General features: G+C 38.3%; 1 protein-coding gene and 1 long non-coding RNA gene across 2 annotated transcripts; both read left to right on the forward strand.

Moving 5' to 3' along the window:
* The first annotated feature begins 210 nt into the window (after positions 1 to 210).
* Positions 211 to 5,783, forward strand: LOC125885526 (uncharacterized). The gene is made up of 6 exons (XM_049571157.1): positions 211 to 383; positions 575 to 1,578; positions 1,779 to 1,934; positions 2,241 to 2,385; positions 3,411 to 3,604; positions 4,410 to 5,783. The coding sequence occupies exons 2-6, from the start codon at positions 595 to 597 to the stop codon at positions 4,716 to 4,718; spliced, it is 1,788 nt and encodes a 595-aa protein (XP_049427114.1). The 5' UTR covers positions 211 to 383; positions 575 to 594; the 3' UTR covers positions 4,719 to 5,783.
* A 3,227-nt stretch (positions 5,784 to 9,010) lies between these two features.
* Positions 9,011 to 10,603, forward strand: LOC125886146 (uncharacterized). The gene is made up of 4 exons (XR_007449002.1): positions 9,011 to 9,262; positions 9,349 to 9,542; positions 10,180 to 10,384; positions 10,503 to 10,603. It is a non-coding gene; the product is annotated as an uncharacterized LOC125886146 (long non-coding RNA).
* Positions 10,604 to 15,098: the final 4,495 nt, after the last annotated feature.

Consider the following 15,098-nt stretch of genomic DNA (forward strand, 5'->3'; position numbering starts at 1 on the left):
CGCGGGGGGGGGGGGGCTGGAGCCTATCCCAGCTGACATCGGGCGAGAGGCAGGGTACACCCTGGACAGGTTGCCAGACTATCGCAGGGCTGACACATAGAGACAGACAACCATTCACGCTCACATTCACACCTATGGACAATTTAGAGTTACCAATTAACCTAGTCCTCAATCTGCATGTCTTTGGTCTTTGTCTTTGGACTGTGGGAGGAAGCCGGAGTGCCCGGAGAGAACCCACGCTGACACGGGGAGAACATGCAAACTCCGCACAGAGGGGCTCCCACGCCCGGGATCGAACCGGCAACCCTCTTGCTGTGAGGCGAGAGTGCTAACCACCACACCACCGTGCCGCCCCCTTAGCAGTTTGATTTTCACAAATATTGGTAATTTCCTTTCTCTTTCATTCATTCATTCATTCATTATTTCATTCATTCATTCATTCATACATATTCAGTTCATATTTACTGTGAAATGTCTTATTTTTTTCACCAGAATTTTGACTATGAATTGGCTCTAAGTTATGGCTAATTTTGTACCACACCTAATACTGTATTTTTATTCTTGTCTTTACTAGATCCTTTTGGATGGGCTGACATGGCAGAGAAAAGGCCAGCTAAGTTGCGAGTGATTTTAAATCCTGATGACACCAGGAAGCTAATTCTTCCTGGTGGAATTCCAGAGACAGTGGAAGAGCTTATCAATCAAGTCAGGAAGATGTGTGGATTCAATGGCAATTTTCTACTGCAGTACCAAGACAGAGACTTTGGAGATGCACTAGTGAACTTGACATCTACTACTGAACTTGAAAATTTGGCAACTATCAAGGTCATCCTAGTAACTGATGATAGCCCAGCCATCCCTGTCTGTGATAAGGTAGAATCTACTCAAACAGATGACACAGAGCTCCTGTCCTCACCCTCCAGCTCTGTCTCTACAAGAACCCAGATGTGGCCAAGAGAGTTTCCGATACCAACATTCTCCTATGACACTGAACTGCAGTTAGAAAAGGGAAATTCAGTGTATAGGTCAAACAAGAGACCATTGACACCAAGTCCTAAAACAATATCAGATATTCTGAAAAACGTAGCTGAAGAGATTTACAAGTACAAACTCTACCCAACAGATGCTGACTTCAGTGACGTAGCCGAAGCACTAATCAAGAAGCATCCATGCCTTTCTAAACCTGGTTCATACAACGGTTGCTACGGATGGAAAGGCCGGCTGAAGACAAAAATGGGCAACTACCGAACTCAGCTAAAGGGCATCAAATGTGCTGAATTACTTGCAAATTCACTGAAGTCCAAAGCTCCGGAGGATGCATTGCCAGCAAAAAAAGTAAAGAGACCTAGGAGAGGAGAAGCCAACCACATTCCTGACATTCCAACTGGAGAGACTCCAGATAATTTGGAAGATGACAGAATGACACTTTTGAGTGAAGTGAGGAAGCGAAACAATCGTGCAGTGATAAAGAACAAAATGGACAAGACCTTTTCACTGCGAAGACAAGAAATTGTGGCAAAGGAATCAGGAGTGGAAGAGGTGAAAGAGAGATGGCCTGCATTGTTCACAGTGGATGAGGTAAGTAACTTTTTCAGTAGCAATAGGTCAGTGGTGGCCTGTAAATCAAATGATATTGATTAAGCCAAAGCAATTCAGAATGCATATTTAGGTCCTGTCACAAAAAAGTCACAAAAAAGATCTCACACACCACACAGTTTTAATGTAATATGTAATATACAATGTAATAACATTTGCTTGTGATATTTTGTTTTATATAGATCAATGCTGAATTTATGAGGATTACTACTGTTCCACTTCAACCGCAATTCCTGGCTTCTTTGGACAAGCACCACAGCAAGCTGATTGAGATCATCAGGAACAAGGGAGGAGCTGTCAGAGAGAAGACACGGGGTGTGCTGAAAGTTCTTGATCAGGTGTGTATTTGCTCAATACTGCAAAACTTGCCTTGTATCAGATAAATAGTAAAATTGTAAATAAAAGCAATCATGTTCATGTGTCATATTGTCAGCACATTTGATTGTAGAGTTAGATCACATGTTGGACAATGTTTATCTTCTGAGTTTGACAGGCTATTCACTGGTTTGCCCAAACAATTTGTTATACAGCAATTACTGTAGGTCTAAATTCTCATTTATACATTTTCGTGTTTGCATCTTCAGTCAAGTTGCACAATTTGACAGCATGATTTTGCGTTGTTTGTGTTTTGCACTCTCACCTAGATCCTGGATGTGAGCCTAAAGAGAGAGTGTCTGCTGAAGTGCCTCATCTTGTACTTTGGGGAAGACGTACAAAAACTGATCAAGGAGTTTCTGTTAAGATATTTTGCAGTTAATCACTTCAGCTTCAGACAAGATAGGACATTGGGTATTTAAACTTTAAAGCTCATTTACATGATCTCAGGTCCTATAAAACTACTCAGACTGATTTATGATAATAAATTCATGTACATTTGCTGATGCCATTTAAAATGTCTACACTACACACACAACATACAATACATAACATACAGTGAGCAAGTAAACTCTAGCAGATGGAGCATGAACACTTGTCCAGATATACTGCGAGCAGTCTCACAGTGAGGACTAGATGGAGCAGAGACCAGGAGCTGCTGCTCACTTCTAGACACTTACTGGACTCTGAGGAGCTCTGGAGGAATCTGAGTCTGCCCTGATCTCTATGACTATAACAAACTTTGCACACACATCATTCTACACAGTGAAGCTCAAACATGCAATGTTAGAAACAAGAAGAAAACACATTTTTAAAGAATATTATAATGAATCTTAACTGAAGTATATATGTATGCTACTGTACTATTTAATATTTTTATGTCACAGCAGATGTTAGAACTTTTTAGAGGATAGCTTTAAATACTTGGACCAATATTTTACTTGCCATAAAGCTGAATGTTTGAGGTTCTAGATCACGTGTCAAACTCAAGGCCTGCGGGCCAAATCCGGCCCGCCATCTCATTTTATGTGGCCCGCGAGAAGTTGCAAAAAATATCATTTGCATCATACAAGCCTAAACTGCATTACAGAAGTATGGTGTCCAATAACTACATGTCCGAGAATGCATCCCTTTTACACACATACTGAAGTCATTTAGTAGCTAGATGCATCATTATGGGTGTATCTGATGCATCGGACTTTAATGTGTAAGATAGGAGTGCATCAGTTCAGATGGCCTGTATCGGTAAAAAGCTGAACATGAATTGGAAACAAATCAGTGCAGCACTAGCATATCGATACATTTCATTAGGACGCGAATATGTTTCATTTTTGGCATCAAGAAGCTGCCACTGTAACCTTCCTCTGTTTTCTCTCTCCTCCTGTCTGTGTCCACACCGCTCTTACTGGACGCCTGCTGCCGTGCTCACACAAAACAAGCGCTCCCACCTCCCTCTCCTGTGTCTCCTCGTCATTTCATCAGAGCAGACTGCGATGAAAACAGCGACAGAGGTGGCATTGTACCGCATCGCACCACCAAGTGTAGAATAAGTTTGTGTTTTATAAGAAAGATGAGAAAGAGGAGAAACAGAGTACAGAGCCACGAGTTTGACCCACAGAGACGTCATGTGACTGTAAGAGCAGAAAACACGGAGCATCACTGTTCCTCCACACTAATCAGAACCACAGAACTCTTCATATGAAACAGAGCAGCAGATCATCTTACTGCAAAAATACTAATATTTTAAACAGTTTTAAAGTTTGTTCACAGACACTACTTAATCTGTTTCATTTTTTAATACATAATTGTACAATTGAATGTCTACTTGCAAGATTTTTGCTATTAGAGCTTATGAGAATTGTTATAAAATCAATATTAATCAAATGCAGAGACAATTATGTGATATAGATAGAATTGTATTGTCTTACATTTACAACCAGCCCTTTGAGGGCAAACCTAATGCTGATGTGACCCAAGATGAAATTGAGTTTGACACCCCTATTCTAGGTTCAATAATAAGCACATTATTCAACACTACAATCCTGACAACGTAATCATAGAACAGAAAAATATACACAATTCTCATATGTGCAACCCAATATCCACACATATTATATCAAAAAGCTGAGTTACATGGCCCAATACCACCATGTCAAATACAGCATTTAACAAGGGCTGTCACAGCGCACATGTCTGCTTCCCATGGAGCCATTAACACCTGAGTTACTGACTATTCATACTTACCAAACACACAAGCAACTCAGTCGTAATCATAAAACGATAACAAATATCTCTTATCTATCAGTGAAGAAATACAAGTATGGAATTTAACGAGATGCGACACAATAAACACAATATAAGTGTAACAGAAATGGTACTTACTTTTTTTTGATTCACTTGACACTCGGGAGTACAATAAATGTCTTGTCTTTTGTCAGGTTGCTGAGAAGGATGACGCCAAAAGAGAGCTTCAGCAGTGCACAATGGCGGTGTTTGTCATCAGCGAGGAAGAGGATCCGTTAAAGCCACCATGTGACATAGGCATCATTATTGAAGGTGTGAAGGTGCTTAATGAGCTGCCATCAGTTGCACATGGATGTGCCCTCTTATTTGGCCTCATCTATGCTCTAAACTTGAGCTATCCAGGTGAGCTCAAACACACTTTCGATGCGCTGCAGAAAATATTCATGGAGATTGAACCAAAGAGAATGACACGCAGAGTGTGCAGTCTGAGTGTCAAGCTCTAAATATGGGGTTGCTCAAAGAAAGACATTTGGATACAACATGTTGTTCTGTTTTATTGCTTGTATTCAAATACATTCCAGGATAATGTAAGGGGTCATTGGTCATACGATTTAATTTGTGATTTTCTGTGTTAACAGAATTCTTTCTGTTGTATAAATACTGTGGCACATATATCAGCATTGAAATGTGAATAATGCTAAATTCAGTAAGCAGTGTAAGAGCACTAGTGGTTTTGTTTTTTTCCTTGAACTGCCTTTATTCATAATTGCACTCACAGCAGCTGTGTTTTTCCTTGCTTTATTTTTTGGGGTCCCCTGCATTTGTAATGGTTCAAAAATAATGATATTCCTACATTTATATCATTTTGTCAAATGATAGCAAAGAGTTAACACTGTTTCTATTTTTATACTGTTTTATTACTGTTACTGTTTTATAATGCTGTTACTTTGGATCTCTGAAGTTTTAAAGAAGAGGTGAACAAACCAGTTTTACATGTTAAGATGTGTAAGTTGAGGTGTTTACAGTTTCATTAGGTGTAAAAAAAAAAACATGATGAAAAGACCACATTTTATTTAATTTTACATGAAAGTTTTTTTTCCTAAGTGTTGTTGTGTAAAACACACACTGGCCTGTTGTACTGGTAACAACATTGACATAGTTTTATTAAGTTTTTGATGGGTTTTTTATTATTATTTTGAAAGGTGATGCAATTTTCAGAATCATCAAAAATAAATGGTCTTTTGAAGAGAATTTTCCTGTTTTTAGTTTTATCTGCAGTGAATCGGTTCAGTGAATTCTAGTTTTATATTATAGGGAATTTAGCTTTTGTTTGTGGTAAAAATTTAAGTTGTAAAAAGTAAAAAAAAACATCATTATTTGACCTACTTGACCTACATTAAGTAACACTTTGGCTTGGGACTAAATATAATGCATTGATTAAGGTATAATTAAAATTATACTTTGTACTGAATCAGAAATTTAACTTGAGAAAAATTTAAAAAAAAAAATGCATGTAACAAAATTACAGCAATTCAATTAGTTTATACCAAAGTAAAATCTATATGTAATAGTAAAAATTTGTTTTTTCCAAAATGAAAAATTAAGTTGTAACAAAGGATAAAAATTGTTTACAGTAAATCAGAATTTATGGTTTCAACCACATCATAAATTTAATTTGAGAAAAACTAATAAATTTAGGTGTAACAAATTACAGTAATTTTTTTAAGTTGATCCAAAGTATCATTTTTTTCAGTGTAGCAAACAGCAAACTTACCCCAACATCTGCATTAAAAACATGATTATTTTTTTGTGTGTCTGTTAATGTCCATTATTTTTTCAGTCAGGTACCGTCCAGCTTTTCCCAATCTGGCCCGGAGCTCTGCCTCATCCACATTTTTTGTTTGAAGCCAATCCTTGAAGCAGACTGAGAATAAATGCACAGATAAACAGTGTTTGTCACACCAGAACAAAGAAAGATTTAATCCACCATATGAATAACAGTTGTTGGCATCCTGCAAAGACAATGTGGTTTCTACCGCTAAGAATTCCATACCTTTCAATGTGTGGAGTTTCTCTGGGGTTAAAGGCATCCTTTTTGTTTTGGTGATGGGGCATTCCTTGCCTGTAAGGCTCCTTTCCCCTAGAGTCTTGGTGCCCCATATTGCCACGCCCAACTCCTTCACAAACATTGAATCACGGGTGTGATGGTTTATTCTCCTCCACAGCTCTCTTCTGAGTTTCACCCCTTGTCCCAAGTGAATCTGACAAAAATCCAAAACAAAAGTAATCAGGGTATCAGATTGTACATTTGCATACAAAAGTCAAAACACTTTAAGTTTAGATGGTAGGCTAACCAATACAGGTGCAGAGGTCTTGTTTAGTTCTATATACCTACACAAATACAGAAAAAATAGAACCAAATTGTCAATTTTTGGGGGGTCCAGAAATGACTCAAAAATTAGTTTGAGAATGCAAATGATTTACAAAAAATAGAAATACAAAACATGGACGAAATTAACACTATTTTAGTTGCTGTCAATGAAATATAGTACATATGAAAAATATATATCTTTAATTTTGAGGTGGATAAAATTGTGTTTGTGCATGTCTACACAAGACATGATGCACTGAATTTGAGGGTAGGCGTACTACAGATGTACATTACACAGTTTCTGCATATGATCTGTGAGTGAGTGAGTGAGTGAGTTTGTTTGGTGTCTGTGGGTCAAAATGGGGTGTGTACTCAATGAATTTCTTCATCTTCTACATGTTCTCCAAATCTTCACAGAAAATAAACCAAAGCCATGGAGTTTCAGGTTGAAAAATTATATCTGTATTATTTTTCTTTTAGTAAGAATTTGAAATGACCCAAACAATGCACATAGAATAGCTGTTAAAGTTTTGTAGCTATGCTTGTCGTGGCAATATATTGTATGCATTTATAGTAAACAGGACAAATATTTTACTTCGTCTCCTTATAGAGTCAGCTCCACCCTCTCCTGCTCCTCTGGATTCTCACTGTCAGACTCTGCAACAGAATAGAGCACAATGTAAACATCAACAGTGACACCTTGCCTCAATTCACCAACTTGCATCAGGGCCTGAATTTCACAATTTCATTTATACCAGTTTAGTAAATACAGGCCTTATTTTCAAGAATCCTTGAGTGACATTTTTGTTGCACTTACTTTGTGAAGTCTTGGGTAGCTTCAGTGCAGAGTCTCTGACAGCTAGAAAGAGAACAAATATTAATCAACCAATCTATTTTTCACATGTAATAAAAGTGTCAGCTCCTTCCATTTGTGCAACAAAAACAGCCCAATTGACTAGCAATATCCAATACATGTACATGTTACATATATACTGTATATATGTATATATTGCGTACTGTATATGCTATACAGTGCCTTGCAAAAGTATTCATACCCCCTGAACTTTTCCACATTTTGTCATGTTAGCACAACTTAAATGTATATTATTGGGATTTGATTTGATAGACCGACACAAAGTATGATTTGAATGTGCAGTTAGCATAAAATGCCATTTCAAAGCAAAGAATTCATTTTACTAAATTAAGTTTCAAATTATTGCAATTCAGTTTCAAAGAGTAAATTCAATTTCAAATTATGCCATTCAAATTCGGTCGGTGTACCTTCCGTTCATTCTATTTCCAATTCTGAAACGCAAATCGGAAAACAAAAAAACAGGCATTTTTAGTTTTCCAATATATGTAGCCGATTTTAAAACAAACAAACAAGAGCTGTTATCCATTAAAATATCGCCATAAAATTGGATTTTGTGTTGTTTTCCTATTATAGATTTTTATATTGCCAGATAAACACGAAGAATTTGAATATGCTAATCCAAAATACAAAAATGTGGGGATATCTGTATTATTACAAGGTGAATCGGAAGCAGTATTTTAGCTTTAATGCAAAAAATGCGGTGAACCGGAAGCAGTAGTTTAGCTTTTTTTCCGCGAATACGTCTTAAACACAGCAGATTGGGTTGGCAGCAGTCTAAAGACGGATGAGATGGCGTCACTCGAGCCCTACGAAAATGTAATTTGTCAGAACTAGGTGTGAAGGAAGGATGCTCAGCAATGAGTGTCAGGAGATTTTGTGCACGCCACAACATTTCCAGGAGGGGACATGTATCCGACTCACAATTAGAGGCTGCTTTCAGCAGGGCAATAAATCAGGTAGGTTTTTTTTGGTCTTCTTTGATTTACAAAGGTGGGTAGTTACGAGTTACATTTACTCAGTTACATTTACCTGATGAGGTTTTTGGATAAGTTGTACTTCTAAGATAGTTTACATCATCTCCATACTTTTTACATTTACTTGAGTAGGTTTGTGAAGAAGACTGTACTCTTACTAGACTCCATTAGGCTACACTGAGCTGGTTACTTTCTTCTTTACCCATTAACTATCCTACGCATTATTATCCCCCCGTGCATCAATTTAATGTTGTATTTTGTCAGACAGAGGGAGGGACTTCCGCCATAGGCTCTACCACCTGACTGTGTTCCTCCAATCACTTTTGGAAATGTGTGTTTCTTGTGCTGTCATTTGTTATTTTGTAAATATTTCATTTATTTTTATGTAATCTATTATTTTATTGATTGGAAGTACTCAAATTTTCCTAAAGATTATGATTTTGTATTTTTGTCTGATTAAATGCATGTTTTCACAAATTAATCGGATGTTACTCAACAGTTGCTCAGTACTTAAGTAGTTTTTTCGCCAAGTACTTTTTTACTCTAACTTGCGACACCTACTTGACTCACATTTTTCTGAAGTAACGATACTCTTACTTGAGTAGAATTTTTGGCTTCTCTACCCACCTCTGTTGATTTATTTCTAGACTCCATGAAGACTAGGTCAAATGTCACAGCTTACTTATGTTGATTCATCAGACAGGGTCAACATATGGTCGAAAGATGATGACCGGGTACCTGTCTGCAATGGGAGTGGTTGCTGGTGAATGCTGGGTGGGGAAGATTTTGAGAACAACTCATTGTCCCTATCACGAAATGCGCAAATGTGTAAGTATCTTTTGCAAGCCTTTAATGTTGTGGTATATGGTGTCATGTATTTTACTAGCTAACTTTTACTTACTTTTCCCCCAAAGGGCGCATATAACCTTAACCCCGTCCCCTACGCAGCTGCATACATGGGACACAAAATCCACATCGACCAGAACGAAAAACTGGTCATGTTCGGAGTGACACACATTCTAGCAGTAGATGGGTACAGCAGTAAGGTCGTTGCCCACACAACCATGCCTGTCAAGAATAACCTCAGGATATATGAAGAAGTTTACAGGTTAGTCCTTCTCAACTTTTTTTTGGCTTCAAAACCCCCTTTCTCTGATTTCAGAATCCAGGCAGGTGTAATTTTTTGTGAAAAAGTCCATGGAAAAGTTAGTCTTTATACATACATACTTTTTTTTCTTTATATTACTTTGTATGTAATATAAAGACTAACTTTTCTCACAACTTCACTTTTCTGTGAGTTTTTGTGACTTCCTTTGTGACTTTTTAGATATGGATTCTACTGTTTTTTGGTCTTTTTTATTTGTGATAGGCATACTGACCCATTGTTTCTCAAATGGGGGTCTGTGTTCCCCAATGGGTACTCTGAGGTGCAACGGGGGGTACATTTTGGATTGACCGAAAGCACTGTATTTTTTAGAGTGGTTTTGTGGCAATTCTCTACATGGAGTGTGAATGTACACCAATATCGCATTGTTTAGGTGGGCTGAAGTATCACTTTAACCAGATGCACCCTTGAGTGAGGGGTGCTTGTAGGTACCCATACACATCAATGGTCCTGCTCCTTGGACTCCTAATCAAACCTCTTCAATACTGTCTGTAAACTTTTTACATCTGATATAATCCTGTTTCCTCTCACCGTGTTAATTTTGCAGACTAAATTGAGTCTACCCTCTTCTTGTCTACAGAATCATACAGTGGAGCGATTGTGGGTCGAGATAAATTACAGGGTAAATTACCCAGTGAAGGAGGCCCTCATACAGCTGCAGGATCAGGAAGTCCTCAACATGGATGACAACGTGACAAGATACTGTACATCTAACCTTACTGCTGAGCTGTGCAAGATTGGCATAACAAGAGCTGTACATGCATGGAATGCACACAGAATTCCAGGTGAGTTAAATAAAAAAAACATGTATCACACAATCCAGTCCTTTTTTGTGAACTTTTAATTTAAATTTGGCATTGAATTTTAACAATGAAATTTTGTGACCTATGCTTTGCTTCACAGGCAAAGGAACACCCAATCGCCTGGCAGCAGGAGGATGTCCAAAGAAACTGGGAGAGGAGTTGTTGCCACATGCCTCCCAAGCAGCAGACATGTATGAGCAGGATGTTGGCTCTTCACTAACTAGAGTCTCCTGCTTTGGAACGGACCCCTTCTCAACTGAGGAGGACAAAGTATCAGCAGAACAACTTTTTGCTGAAGAATACCCTGATATTTCAGTTTTATTAGATAATGTGGTAAACTATAACTTCAGATTTTCAAGATGCATTGCTGTATCTGATAAACATTACGCAGCAATATGCATGAACATGTCAAATAAAGGCAAGTTGGTTCTGGATATACTGTATATTTTGTTACTTTCCCTTAACAAAATCAAACACTTGCTAAAATTGCTACAAAAGCAGCGTTAAACATTACACAATATTGGTCTGAAGTGCAACATGAAATACAAAAAATGTATAAAAATAAAACTATTATGTATCTACAGCTGTTGAACAAGTGCAAAATTCCAACTGGATTTAGAACAAGGCTATTAGCCAGCTGTAACAGAGGTAATCAAGCTTAAATCGTTGAATGTGATACAATCACACTTAAAGGATTAATCCATCTTAATTACACCAGCCAATGAGGAGAGAAGATGGTCAAGACTGGTCAGCTTGTGAACATTGACAGAGAACTCATCTGCCCTGCATTTGAGGCACTGGTCAGATGTCAGCATCCACTGGTCAACGCAGTTTTTGCAGCCAACAAAGCTTTTGCAGCATACGGCAATCACAGGCTCTTCCATTAACCCTGTTTGATGGAGAAAAAAAAAGCACAATATGCACATTACAGTTCAGTATATTATCTTGTCTTTACTTAAAGTAACAGTTCACCCAAAATGAACATTCTGTCATAATCTACTCACCCTCATGTCAGTTAAACCACAGGTGCAGTTTGTCCATATAACACACAAGGAGGTTGCAGCACTACTGGAGAGCAAGTGGGTCTCCATTGACTTCAACACAGTGCATATAAAGTCAATGGAGACCCACTTGCTACTTGTGTTTTAACTGACACGAGGGTGAATAGATGACAGAATTTTCATTTTTGGGTGAACTGTTCCTTTGATATACATATTAGATATGTTTAAAAGCTTGGCAAGGGACAGTTTCATTACAACATGGAAAAGCAATAATTAACGTTTGATTCACTTGGACACTCCATTAGATCCTGCTTAAAAGGTAGACTTTAATATAGATCAAACAACAAAATATCTTACAGACCTTTGCATACAATACAACCAAAGGCATCCTTTATGTGTGTTATCATGGTGTTGGTCAGAAACAGCATGGCACCCCTGGTGTTGTTGGCATGTGTTGACAGGTCCTTCACAACTTGGGTGACCTCACTCAGTCCTTGAGCAGCCAAGATCACTTCCTCTATTTTATCATGGACCCCCTGAAGACCTGTGGAGTCCATGTCTTTATGACTACAGGGAGGGTTAAAAACAACAACAAATATTATACAATATTCACCAGTTCTGTTCAGATAACTTTTTTCCTAAGAGATGTTATTTAAAACAAAATAAATGACAAATATTGACAGGTAGTAACTAAAATGTTTACCTCAGTTTCTTTCCCTTTGTTCCTTGCTGGAACTCATGGAAGATCTGCTCTGGGACAGCAAGAAACTTTTTTTGCATTTTGCTTCCAATACTTGGATCCTAGCAAGAGAGGAAGACAACTCATGTAACAGATACAATGGAAACACATTTACAGCTGAACAGAATACTTTGTAGGTCAAAAAAAATTAAGAGACAAAGAGAGCACAGTATTGAAGTAGATGGGGCATGTAGTTTAACAAACAAAGCATATTTATTTATTATTATGCAACTATTCATTTTTTCAGTTAGTACCTCTTGTCCCTTCAGAGTCCACAATCTCATTTCCCTGGGCATCAGTCAGGATGAGATGGTCATCCCTCTGCAGGGCATCATGTATTTTTGCAAGGATACCTGTGGTTGTGGCTTCAAACTCAAACAGTCTGAGTACAACCATACGGGCAGGCTTCAGTTTCCCCTGGCTGAGCTCAGCAATGAAAACAGACCTAGAAAGATTGTTGTGGGAGTGGTTTGCATCAAGTCAAATCAATTAATTCCATCTCAAACACATAGCCTACATTACAATTGATGCAATTACAATTGATTCAAGTTTTAAAATAATCTTGGTTACAAAGGATCTTAAGAATTACAAAAACAAATACAATCATGTGGATTTATTCATATGTAGCTAGCCTTGGACCAAGACGTTCATGAAAGCAACCCCCCTTTTTAAATATTTAAATAATTTTAAATAATGTACATTTTGATATTTAAATAATTTAATATTTTTTTTAATAATCTGACTAGCAAATAACTTGCTAATCAATGGTAGGGGGGCTCTGAACTGATGGGACTGGGTGTACCTTTGGAAGGTGTTACTCATGCTTGCTCGAGGGGTAGTGGGAGCAATGGCCTGAGCAGGTGATCCCAGAGCAGCAGTGGGCTGTGCTGAACGGTGGAACTAGAAACGGGTCTGGCCTGACAATGGAGGAGTCTGCTCGGCGACTGGTAGAGCAATATCATCCCCATGAACCTCATAGTGGCCTCAAGGTCTAAGGTCCAAGCAGCTGAAATGTCCAGACGATCCCGGGAATATCGCCACATTGTCATCATCGGTTATGTACAGGCCAGGAGCATATACCTTTGAAAGAAAACATGTAGGGACCTTAATCAGACGGCTATTCTGTGCTAGTATCCTTTGATCTTAGCATGTTCTCCAAACAAACGAAAAAAGTGTTACTTACCTGGAAAATTCTGGCAATTTTATCTCCCATCATGTCGTCCTCCCTAAGCGTTAGCCTCTTGTTTCCTTTAAAAAGGATATAACTGGTTGAGTCCATTGCGAACGAGGAATTGTTGCTCGACACCAACTTGAAGTGAAAAACACCAGACTAGCACCGCGACCTTCCTGACACACGGACCAATCCATGCGTAGGCTATATTTATTTATTTCCGGGCCATGGACTGAAAAGCATAAAAATTGAAAATTGAAATTCGAAAAAGAGAAATTTTAGGCATTTCAGCGAAAACTAAAATTTGAGTAAGAAATGCAATAGTTTTTTTTTTTTTTTTTTTAAAAAAGGTCATTAAATAGTTGTCCGATTTTTGTTTCAGAAATGGTAATAGAAAAAATGGCCCTAAATTTGTTTTTTGATTTGCCTTTCAGAATTGGAAATAGAATGAACGGAAGGTACACGGACCAAATTCAGTTTTTAAATACAATTATTCAAATTATGCTATTCAAATTCAATTTTTAAATACAATTATTACAGTTGCCCAATTCAAATTCTACTGAATCTTGGCTTTTACACCAAAACGGAATTGGTGGGTTACTGGAGTGCATTATATTAAGCAGTGTTCCTTAAACTTTTGTTCAATCCATTCACATACAGTACAGGCCAAAAGTTTGGACACACCTTCTCATTCAATGCGTTTTCTTTATTTTCATGACTATTTACATTGTAGATTCTCACTGAAGGCATCAAAACTATGAATGAACACATGTGGAGTTATGTACTTAACAAAAAAAGGTGAAATAACTGAAAACATGTTTTATATTCTAGTTTCTTCAAAATAGCCACCCTTTGCTCTGATTACTGCTTTGCACACTCTTGGCATTCTCTCGATGAGCTTCAAGAGGTAGTCACCTGAAATGGTTTCCACTTCACAGGTGTGCCTTATCAGGGTTAATTAGTGGAATTTCTTGCTTTATCAATGGGGTTGGGACCATCAGTTGTGTTGTGCAGAAGTCAGGTTAATACACAGCCGACAGCCCTATTGGACAACTGTTAAAATTCATATTATGGCAAGAACCAATCAGCTAACTAAAGAAAAACGAGTGGCCATCATTACTTTAAGAAATGAAGGTCAGTCCGGAAAATTGCAAAAACTTTAAATGTGTTCCCAAGTGGAGTCGCAAAAACCATCAAGCGCTACAACGAAACTGGCACACATGAGGACCGACCCAGGAAAGGAAGACCAAGAGTCACCTCTGCTTCTGAGGATAAGTTCATCTGAGTCACCAGCCTCAGAAATCGCAAGTTAACAGCAGCTCAGATCAGAGACCAGATGAATGCCACACAGAGTTCTAGCAGCAGACCCATCTCTAGAACAACTGTTAAGAGGAGACTGCGCGAATCAGGCCTTCATGTTCAAATAGCTGCTAGGAAACCACTGCTAAGGAGAGGCAACAAGCAGAAGAGATTTGTTTGGGCCAAGAAACACAAGGAATGGACATTAGACCAGTGGAAATCTGTGCTTTGGTCTGATGAGTCCAAATCTGAGATCTTTGGTTCCAACCGCCATGTCTTTGTGAGACGCAGAAAAGGTGAACGGATGGATTCCACATGCCTGGTTCCCACTGTGAAGCATGGAGGAGGAGGTGTGATGGTGTGGGGGTGTTTTGCTGGTGACACTGTTGGGGATTTATTCAAAATTGAAGGCACACTGAACCAGCATGGCTACCACAGCATCCTGCAGCGACATGCCATCCCATCCGGTTTGCGTTTAGTTGGACG

This window comes from Epinephelus fuscoguttatus, linkage group LG1 (assembly GCF_011397635.1).
Source record: "Epinephelus fuscoguttatus linkage group LG1, E.fuscoguttatus.final_Chr_v1".
NCBI classification, from domain to species: domain Eukaryota; kingdom Metazoa; phylum Chordata; class Actinopteri; order Perciformes; family Serranidae; genus Epinephelus; species Epinephelus fuscoguttatus.